This window comes from Helicoverpa armigera, chromosome 27 (genome assembly GCF_030705265.1).
Source record: "Helicoverpa armigera isolate CAAS_96S chromosome 27, ASM3070526v1, whole genome shotgun sequence".
NCBI lineage: Eukaryota > Metazoa > Arthropoda > Insecta > Lepidoptera > Noctuidae > Helicoverpa > Helicoverpa armigera.
The window spans coordinates 3,067,136-3,077,550 of NC_087146.1; the positions used below are offsets into that span (position 1 = coordinate 3,067,136).

A 10,415-nucleotide genomic window follows, 5' to 3' on the forward strand; every position below is an offset into this window, starting at 1 on the left:
CCCTTTGGGTACGGAACCCTAAAAAACGGAGGTATTTGAATTACAGGTTAAGGAAAACTTTTCTTTCACGATTAAGTACATCTATACTAATATTATAAAGCTGAAGAGTTTGTTTGTTTGAACGCTCTAATCTCAGGAACTACTGGTCCGATTTGAAAATTTCTTTCAGTGTTAGATAGCCCATTTATCGAGGAAGGTTATAGGCTACTTTTTATCCCGGTACGGGCAGTAGTTCCCACGGGATGCGGGTGAAACCGCTGGCAGAAGCTAGTAGATAAATAAATGAACATAATGCTTCAATACATTTCCGTTATCGGTAAACCAACTAGTATGTCTCTAGTATCGTTCGCGTTCAAACGTGCGCGAGCGCCGTTTATTATTATTTATAAATAATAATGTATGGGTTTAATTAATAACGGTGGAGTCCAAAAGTCATTTAGTGTAGATAAGTGTTTGAAACATATTTTTTTTTTTTATAATATCACGTGGATTTTTATAATGATTGCGTAAGTACTCATTTAATAATTTTTTTCTACAGCTTTGCATTTTTTAAGTTACCAGTTAGTCTGACTATTAGTCTTACCTGGGAGTATTGGGTTGCCCGGGTAACTGGGTTGAGCAGGTCAGATAGGCAGTCGCTGCTTGTAAAGCACTGGTACTCAGCTGAATCGGTTAGACTGGAAGCCGACCCTAACATAGTTGGGATAAAGGCTAGGCAGAAGATGATGGATTTGTTCGTTCAGATATTTAGAAGTTGCATTCAGAAGATTTGCTTGTCTCCGAACTTGGTTATTATTGAGTTCACAATAGTCCAATAAATTAAGAACATATAACATTGATGTGTGAGATATAAAATGTCTAGCTTCGGAAATGCAGAGATAATTGCCGAGGTCTGTGTCTACATTCTTCTTTTATAATATTTTCTGAATATACATACTTATATATATTTTTCAATACATTAAATCATTCTAGTCAACAAAAACATAAGCTTAAATAGCTGTTGTCCTCGACTCGAAACACTGAATTAAAATTTTATTTTGTAAGCGTGCTATTAGTGTTATTTTTATTTCATTACGTTATGACTTTTTTCTATCGATTGCATACATTATAAGTAATTAACCCCACGAGGGCCTCGCCCGCAGCATACTTTTAAACTAGTATGGAAATTATTAAAACGAAGTATTCGGCCAAATAAAAAGCTTGATTAGATTCACGATTACCTTCAAAATAAACTGTCAAACAACCGTCGGGTTAGATATCCGACAAAAGGTTTTTTTTAAAGAGTCTCTATGGAGTTTCTTGCCGGCTCTTCTCCATGAGACCAACTTTTTGGAACGGTGCAGCTAGTGTGACGTTTCATAGGAGCCTGCAAAGGCCTGTTTGGAATAAAAACATTATACTTTGACTTTGAGTTTGAGGTATGTGAAACACTGATAATTTTGTAACCGACTTCCGAAAAAGGAGGATTTTTTGTGTTTATTTTTCGATTGCAATATAATATAATAATATTTTTTCGATCTATATATAACGAGGAGTGTAGGTATATTATAATGATTGGTCATGAATTAAACGTAGGTACGCAAATTGCATATTAATGATATAACGATGACCCAGACATTGACCTTTTATGTAGTAGGTAACTGTTATCTTTAACTGGCGTATTATGTAATTGAAAAATGTGTCATTGTTTATATTTTTTATACGACTAAGTAAATAAGGATGATCATAATTTTAATTATAGTAGCCTCTGAAAATATTTGAGATATAAGTTTAGGTTTGCAATTTTAGATATTTTGTACAATTTAAATATGCAGGTGTGATAGGCTTCTATTGCTATATAGAAGACACTGGGTGCCAACTGTAGGCTGTTGTATTTCTGAAAGATCTCGCAAATTGAAAACTTTTAGTCGGCGGGTAGTTCGATAGGGCTCGTAAATCAGTATTTAGATTAGTGGTAGAAAGCACATTACAAGATTCAGATAGCCATTGGAATACCGACTACGGAGGTATGATTGGATTCACGATTAACTTAATAATAAAATGTGAATCAACCATTGGTCCAACTATCAGTCAACAGTTGGTGGTCTGCAGTTTGCGGGAGAAAGTCAGAGAAGTTTTAAAGGGTTTCAAATAAACTGTTTTTTTTTAATGTTCCAGCACCATGAACCACCACATCTACTTCCGTATCCTGGGCTATCTGGTGACCATCACGATGCACATCTCCAACATAGTGGTGATGATGAGCTCCTTCCATGGAGACGTCATGAAGAACCAGCATGTGAGGCACTTCAGTGAGATGCAGTGCTTCTTCTTCACTTGTTGGACTTTTGTAAGTGTTTATTCTTCATATTTTTTTTTGGTTAAGTTCTTACTCGTTTTATAAATGTGAAAGGAGCCCTGTGTGTCTGTCACGCTTTTTAAACTACTGAACCGATTTATTTGAGGTACTTAGATAATGTAAATCCTGAGAAAAGCCTTAAGTGAGCTTTATTTCCGAGTGCGACGAAGTAGTTCAACGAAACCGCGGTAAATGGCTAGTTAAAAATAAAAGATACGTTTCTATTTTCGGGAAAAGTATTACGCTATTAATTATTGTGGCTTAAAGATTAGTTTAAATACTAAAGGCACTTTCACTAGCGATTTCACCCGGGTCCCTTGCTCCCCCCCCTCCCACCAAAAATAGCCTATAGCCTTCCTCGATAAATGGACTATCTAATACTGAACGATAGTTTCAAATAAGACCTTAAGTCCCTGAAATCTGCGCGATCAAGCAAACAAAACAAATGAAACTCTACAGATTTATAATAGGTATCAATATAGACCAGAGTCTTTTGATATCTTTTTCAGACCTTCCAGACAGTCCATGCTTTGCTAGCATTATACATGGACATTCTGACTTTGAAGAACTCAAACTCACCTGACTTCAAACTGCCCAAACTCTTAGTCTGGTGCAGAGAAGCCTTATTTTCTATACTTGTTTGGCCATCTACAGTTGTAAGTATTTCATCATCATCAGCCTTTTTACCGTCCTAATGCTGGGCTGCGGCCTCCTCTCACACGGAGGATTGAGCGTTAATCACCACGCTTGCTCAATGCGGGTTGCTGATTTCAGGTTTACTTGAGATGTTTTCCTTCACCTTTATTCAGTCATTGGTGTCTAAGATATACTTAGAACTTGAATACTTAAAACTTAGACTTGTTTGGGTCAGTACTCGCCTAAGTTTGTCTGTAAGACCGCCCATTGTGTCACCTATTTTAATTAGTTTAAAGATCAAAGATGTAAAAATTGGTGCACATAAGTTATCATCTCTTGATTTAAAAAAATATGAAGGGGTCAGCTTCCAGGATAACTAGATGCAGCTGAGTATCAGAGTTTTACAAGGAGCTACTACCTAACTGACCTCCTCAACTGAGTTACCCGGGCAACCCAATACCCAACTGGTGCACATAAGTATATCTATCTATTGATGTGGCCTGACAGATGCTTTACCCACTAGGCCACCACCACAATCACAATACTTACAAAAACAAAAAAACTCTTCAAAATCCACCTTCTCCTTCCAGCTAGTCGTCACAATCTTCTGGTCGCTCTACCTCTACGATCGCCAGCTGATCTTCCCCATGGATATCGACCTGGTCATCACGAAGGCTTCTAACCATGTCATGCACTCTTGCATACTGCCTGCTGTATTGTGGGAAGTCATGTTCAGAAGAAGAGAGGCTCCGAGGATTCATGTGTGGCGTTTGATGCTGGTTTGGTTGACTGCTGTTGTTTATTTTTCTGTGTAAGTATATGGTTAGTCTTTTTGATGTTCTTTGGGTCTTCAGTCTTGATTGGATGAGTTATTAGAGTCTTATAGGGAGTAAATTGCTTCCGTATCACGGGAACTGCTCTGGCGCACCCGAATAAATAAAGGCCTTTTTAGATGCTATCTACTTAACATGAAATATTTCAAATTGGTACAATATGTAATTCCTGAGATCAGCAAACTCTTCAGTTTAAAATGTTAGTTTGGATAGAGAGATAGATAGAATATTAGTTTTATTCTGTTGTTGAATCGAAGAAAGACGTGCCCAATGTCAATTGTATTTTGCTTATCTGAAAGATGGACTACCTAATTACTATTTTTAAGTCCACTTGTCAAGTCCTGCAGTTCACAAGATGTGAAGAAGAAGTATGATGATTGGCGCAAAATAACTTTTCATTTCTGAAGTTAGCCTTTTCAGGAGATTTTTACTATTGCGTAGTTAACAGTACCCAATTTTGGAAAAGCAATGCTTCTCAGCAATATCTGTACGAACAAATGAGCAAGGACTCAACCAACTTCAGAAATGCACAGATATTTGACGTGAACTGTAGTATTGGGTAATAAAATTTTAACATTTTTTTTTTCTTTTTCAGTTTATTCTTCGTGCATGCATACAAAGGAGTATGGGTGTATCCTATATTTGGACTTCTCACTGGATCAATATTTTTCTATTTATTCATAGCTTTTGTTTTTGCTATTCTTGTTCCTATGTATTATTCTCAATGGGCCTTAAATTCTTTGATATGGGACTCAAGAATTATGTCGAAGAAAATTACATAATAAATATTATATATTTAAAAACATATATTTAGTACATTAGATAGATAATGTTACAGTTGTAAGTGGTGAAAAAAATAATTAAAAATATTTTTAAGATTTTGTAAACTGTTGTGATAATAGATTTAAGTATGAATATAAAATAAATGTGTTATAATGACTAGACCATAATGATTTAAAAGAATCACAAGAGACGTTAGGTAGTAAATACTTTAGTTATGTTTTTTGAAACTGTATTTTGTAGTTTAATCAGGCAGTGAAAAATAAATAATATTGTAATAGGTAGTTTACTAGTTTACGTGTTTGATTTATGACAACCTCCATCCACGACCAAGAAACTAGCCTAGCTCAACTATCCCTAACTTCGTCGAAACAAGTTTGTTCACTAAGAATTAAGTATTAAGTGTGTAAGTAGAAAATTTGTGGCTCACAGCGTCTAAACTTTCACGTTATTAATAAAACTGTAGCTACCTATATTTATAGGTACATCCTATTTCACATTTCTCTAAACAGGTTTTATCTATGTCTTGATAACCTTACTTTGTTCAAAATAGGTCAGCCGAACACATGAATAGACTGGTAGAGTCAATTAAAAAATTGTAAATATGTACTAAAAAAAAATTGTGAACTAAACTACTTTTAAGAATATACCTACTTCTTTCCCTTTCAAAACATTCCGAAAAGTAGAGTAGGCCTTATTACAATAAAATTGAAATGATAAAAAATAAACAATAATTTACAAACGTAAACTAAAACACGTTACACAAAACTGGTTACACGGAGAAATTCATTCAAGATAGTTATAAAAAACTTACCGAAGAATCCGTTAAAACCAGTATTACTTGACCCATTAATTCAATTCACTTCTACATAGCTAGGGGTCTCACTAAAATGGACAATGTGAAGTCTTGACCAATTTCTTTCGTAGTTCATAAAGTGTTATTCAAGCCTTAAGTGAATGGTATAAGGTTGAAATTGGAGTGTGTTGTGAGTAAGTTGATGGTAAATGAAGCGTGGTTTTAAGACTAGTTCAACGCTACTTTCCACTTCACGGTCAAGAACATGTGTGTTGCCAGGCATTGATTTTTCCCTAACAATTTGGAATAAAGATAATTTTGTAGTATTGTTTAATATTTTTGTGTTGAGTAAAATATTTGCTTCTAAAATTATTTGATGAAAATATTCCGCCACTAATACTTACTTTGTACCTAAAAGAATATTTATTAAGTTCAGTTCTTCAAAAAAGTTTTCTTTTTGTTAACCCTATAGGTACCTACTTTATGTTGTTGTATTGTTTCATGTTTTTCAGTTGAAACCAAAGTTTGAAGGCTCAAACATAAAATATGTCCGTAATACTAAATACCTACTTATTAATAAAAATCATACTTAGCTATCATTCTCTAATTAACACCTAAAAAATCATAAATCTAAAACCTACAACCAGAAAAATAAATAACCACTCAAAACCGGGGAGAAAAATCATTCAGAACACACCACACTGTACAAAGATTTCACCTTACACCACCATAGCGTTTTCAACCTGCACACAACACAGTCGCTACCTGTGCCGCACAAAAAAAAAGAACAAAATTAAAAGTTCAATCTGTCATGGCGGTCTCTTACGCCGTTTCCCGCGTTTTAAGACGAGCATCACCGATCTTTTACCAAAAAAGATTGGAATCGACTGTCGCTAGTTTAACGAAAGATGAAATTTTAATATTATTGAGGCCTCCTTTTACAAATTGGAGTAATATTATAAGAGATGCAGAGAAAGTGGTGGGTTATCCGACGTCTTTTATGAATCTGCGGTGTTTGTTGAGCGATGAATTTGCTAATATGGCGCTGTATTTAAGGAAGCTGGTGAGTTCTATTTTTTAATATTTTTCATTAGTAAAAAAGTGCCTAAGTTAGTAGTAGTAAGTGCCTAGTTTTTTTTTTTCTATACTGTTTTTGTTATTGTTGTGAGCGAAAAAGTGAGGGTTGTGTCTCGGGTTCGATTCCCAGGTTGAGCGGAGGTGATCTTTGTGAAGTGTCTTGGGTTCGATTCCCAGGTCCGGACAAACTCACTAAGGTTATTTATATTTGAAAAAAATATGTAGCTAAAAATCAAATAGATAATTTCAACGCTCAATTTTATTAATATTCTTTACCTATAGTTAAATGCATTGCATGCCCAATCAGTTAAGAACCTTCTAAAACGCATTAGGCTAACATTCGTCAATTAACTAAATAAAACCATTTCTTATTAATGCTAATCACCAACTGTGATTATTACTATTACAAGTGATTTAAATTATTATCTAATTTATGCAATGTTGTCATTACCATTAAAGCCTATTTTCAACCGACTTCCCAAAAAGGAGGACATTTTCCATTTGACTGTATGTTTGTTACGAGATTTCTCTAGAACGCCTGTGTATCAATATGAATGGTTATATGGAAATATTTGACATGTTCGTGGATCCCACTTTTTAAAACACTGTTCAACAAATCGCAAAACTCACTTTTACTATCAAAGTCGATAAAAAATGAAAGTTACTCACTATTTTGGAAAGCCTCCTAATATATTCAGATTTTATAAATACCATCTATGATTCATAACACACAAATTTAGACCAACTTGCTATTATGGCTAAAATATTAACCGGTTTCAACGAAGAGAGTAAGAGCGAAACTTTCACATGAATACAATACTTGGTTTGTAATATTAACTGTTTATAACTCGCTAAATGTTAATAAAAACATCGTGAGGAAAGATGGAGGTAAAAAAAATTAAAGATTGCGACGAATTGAGAACCTCCTCCTTTTTGGGGAGTCAGTTAAAAAGACTAGACTAGCGCTTCTATGCGGATTTACTGTGTTTCTTAATAATGTGTATGTATGTTAACGGAACTATGAAATCTGTCACTGCACACAATTCCTAGAATAGGTATCCGAAAAACTATGTAATGTAATATGTGGAAACCGGCTGACATATCAGAAAAATCAAAGTCTGACTCTGCTTTAGGCATAAAGTTTAGTATTTAAAAGGATTTCAGGGCAATAGTATGACAGTAAAAATAGGCCGTTCTTGTTATAAATGTATGACCTTATGAACTAATTGGTAATTTTCTTAAGTACCTAGGTATTATTTTCGAAATCCTTAGAAGGTCTTATGTTGTTTAGTGTAATTTTGGTATCATTATCAAAATTGACGTGCTTATGTTGACGGTTATATTGCTTAACTTAAACAACTGTTTGGTGTATTTAATATGGCATCAGGATGGTGACATATTATATACTGAAAAATCATTTATTTATATTAGGTTGAATTTTTCACTTCAAAAAACATAAAACAGCCCCCAAAAACTAACTAGCTAAATAATAATTCCTTCTTAAATATTAATTCTAATAACAATTGTGTACTTACCTTAATTTCCTAAATTCTTTGCCCACAGGTCGGGAGCAACCACCTAGTAATGCAAACAGCAAAAAACGTACTCTACGGTGACTCCAAAAACCTGCAACCCTGGGGCCTCATCATCCTACTCCTCTCCAAGTCAGTCAAGACCCCTAACTACACTCCTCAAATGAAGATCAATGAGGAACAGACCAGGGTCCTAGCAGAACTGACAGAAATGATGAGAACAGGCCACCTGATCCACCGAGGAATAGTCAACGTACCTTTTGCTAAAAGATCCAAAGATACAGAGTCAGCTATCTTTGGTAACAAAATAGCCATTTTGTTAGGAGACTATCTTTTGGTTACTGCAAATGGTATGCTTGCTAATCTCAGAAATTCTGATGTGTCTTATATAATTTCTACAGCATTAAAAGATTTGTCTGAAGGGGAATTCTTTGGGGAAAGAGATGAACAAAATATGCCTATACCCGGTAAGCCTGAGCCAAGTGGTAAGGATTATGAAATTACTTTTGATACTAATTCTATTGCTGTAGATGATGTGTTAGGTAAGCCTAGAAAAGAATGGACTGCTAGAACAGTTTATAATGGGGTCAGTCTTTTAGGCAGAGGCTGTCAATCCGCCATGGTTTTGGACAGACAGAATCGAGAGATGCAAAACTTGGCGTACCAATTTGGGTGTCACGTTGGTCTAGCGTGGCAAGCTGCTACAGAAATTCAACAGCTAACTTCAGACAGTAAAGAACAATTTTGCTTGGCAAGTGCTCCTGTACTTTTCGCTTTGGATAGTAATCCTAATTTGTACAAGATAATTTCTCAGTCCAAAAATGATGTTAAAGATGTAGATTATGAAGATTTGAAGTTTAATATTTTAAAGACTGATGCTGTGGATAAAACTCAGATGCTTTACGAGGAACATGCTAAGAAGGCCACGGAATATATTGACGGGATCGGACAGAATGAGTCCGTTGATATGATTAAAAAGTTAATTAATACTTTTTAGGTTAAAACTTGTAACTAGAGTATTAAATTAGGAATTTTTGATTGTAAAAGATATATGATCATGTAATATTTTTTAACCACGAAACGTAAAATCACTTATTTCTATATACTTCATATATAGCTATATATCACTTTCATTTAGAGAATAAGAGATGAGATATTATGAGTCATGGTTGATAAATTATTTTGTTTAAGTAATTGTTTATTTATGAATTTAGTTTAATTATGTTGAGGCCAGTTTCAGCACCTTGGTGAGGGAATTATTTGACAAATAATTTCAAACTTGTGACCAATAAAAAAAAATATGTAAGTTGGAGGCCTATAATCTCGTCTTCCATTTAGATTATAAGTTATATCTATTTATATAAGAAAAATAAGTTATTTTTATGTTGATAAATACATGAATGTTATTTGATGTTAAAATATAGTAACATAATATCGTTCGTTATTATAAAATACATATTTTAATAAATATTATCGTTTTATTTTACCCTGAAAAAGGAAAATATAAAATCAACAACTTTAAAATATTTTTCAAAGAACCACAGCTGAAAAACCAGCTCAATTCAAAAAAGACATCATCAGATCATCAGATTCATCCATGCAACAGATTTGATCCAAGATACACACATGCAGACAGACACACAATTTTCAATCAAATAATTAGGTAACACCTTTTAACACCGCTGCTTAAAAAACATCTCTTCTCATAATTATATTATGACCACGTCACACCAATATATCTGGGACAATCTTTTTAACCCACATACCCACCGAGACGATCACGATAGCTGTACAAAACTGCTATTTGTACATAGATGCCTTAATTATAGTAACGGTCGGCTTGAAACCTTGACCAAATAAAGTGCTAATTATGTTATGTCCTGCCGATAATGGAGTATATTGTCATAGTAGTCGGGTATATAGTCAAATGAGAGAACATAATATGTACTCTATACTGATTTATATTAATATTACAAAGAGGAATTATTTCATTATGTGTTTGTTGTGAATAGGCTCCGAAACTTCTGAACCGATTTGAAAAACTATTTCACTGTTGGAAAGCTACCCTCTTTCCGAGTCGCATAGGCTATATTTTATCCCGGTACAGGAAAAGTACCCCCGAGACGAAGGTAAAACCCCGGGAAAACAGCCCGTATCAGCCTTCAGCCAGCCTTCTTCTTAGCGTTTATCCCGTCTTGTGATGGGCTCCGCTTTCCATATCTTCTTCCACTTCGCTCTATTCTGGACATCTTCCTCTTCGAGTTCGCAGTATTATATGAAAGAAAAACTTTTTTATTTGTTGAAGCCAAAGGATCTGAAACTGCTGAACCGCTATGAAATATTCTTTCACAAATTATTGTTTTTTTTTTTTGTGAAACTCCCAAATCTGTGGTATATCAAAATAGACTTGTATTTTTAACCCC

General features: G+C 34.4%; 2 protein-coding genes across 2 annotated transcripts; both read left to right on the forward strand.

Moving 5' to 3' along the window:
* Positions 1-309: 309 nt before the first annotated feature.
* Positions 310-4,763, forward strand: LOC110384635 (androgen-induced gene 1 protein). The gene is made up of 5 exons (XM_049844737.2): positions 310-506; positions 2,158-2,329; positions 2,848-2,994; positions 3,565-3,785; positions 4,403-4,763. The coding sequence occupies exons 1-5, from the start codon at positions 400-402 to the stop codon at positions 4,587-4,589; spliced, it is 834 nt and encodes a 277-aa protein (XP_049700694.2). The 5' UTR covers positions 310-399; the 3' UTR covers positions 4,590-4,763.
* A 1,344-nt stretch (positions 4,764-6,107) lies between these two features.
* LOC110384644 (all trans-polyprenyl-diphosphate synthase PDSS2) lies at positions 6,108-9,336 on the forward strand. The gene is made up of 2 exons (XM_021346042.3): positions 6,108-6,446; positions 8,024-9,336. Exons 1-2 carry the CDS (start codon positions 6,195-6,197, stop codon positions 8,987-8,989), a joined length of 1,218 nt encoding a protein of 405 aa, XP_021201717.2. The 5' UTR covers positions 6,108-6,194; the 3' UTR covers positions 8,990-9,336.
* The last annotated feature ends 1,079 nt before the right edge of the window (positions 9,337-10,415 follow it).

Coding starts and splice junctions, on each gene's coding strand:
- LOC110384635 (XM_049844737.2), top strand. CDS start 400: ATGGGTTTAATTAATAACGGTGGAGTCCAAAAGTCATTTAGTGTAGAT. Junction 507..2,157: donor TGGATTTTTATAATGATTGC/GTAAGTACTCAT, acceptor TTAATGTTCCAG/CACCATGAACCACCACATCT. Junction 2,330..2,847: donor TCTTCACTTGTTGGACTTTT/GTAAGTGTTTAT, acceptor TATCTTTTTCAG/ACCTTCCAGACAGTCCATGC.
- LOC110384644 (XM_021346042.3), top strand. CDS start 6,195: ATGGCGGTCTCTTACGCCGTTTCCCGCGTTTTAAGACGAGCATCACCG. Junction 6,447..8,023: donor CGCTGTATTTAAGGAAGCTG/GTGAGTTCTATT, acceptor CTTTGCCCACAG/GTCGGGAGCAACCACCTAGT.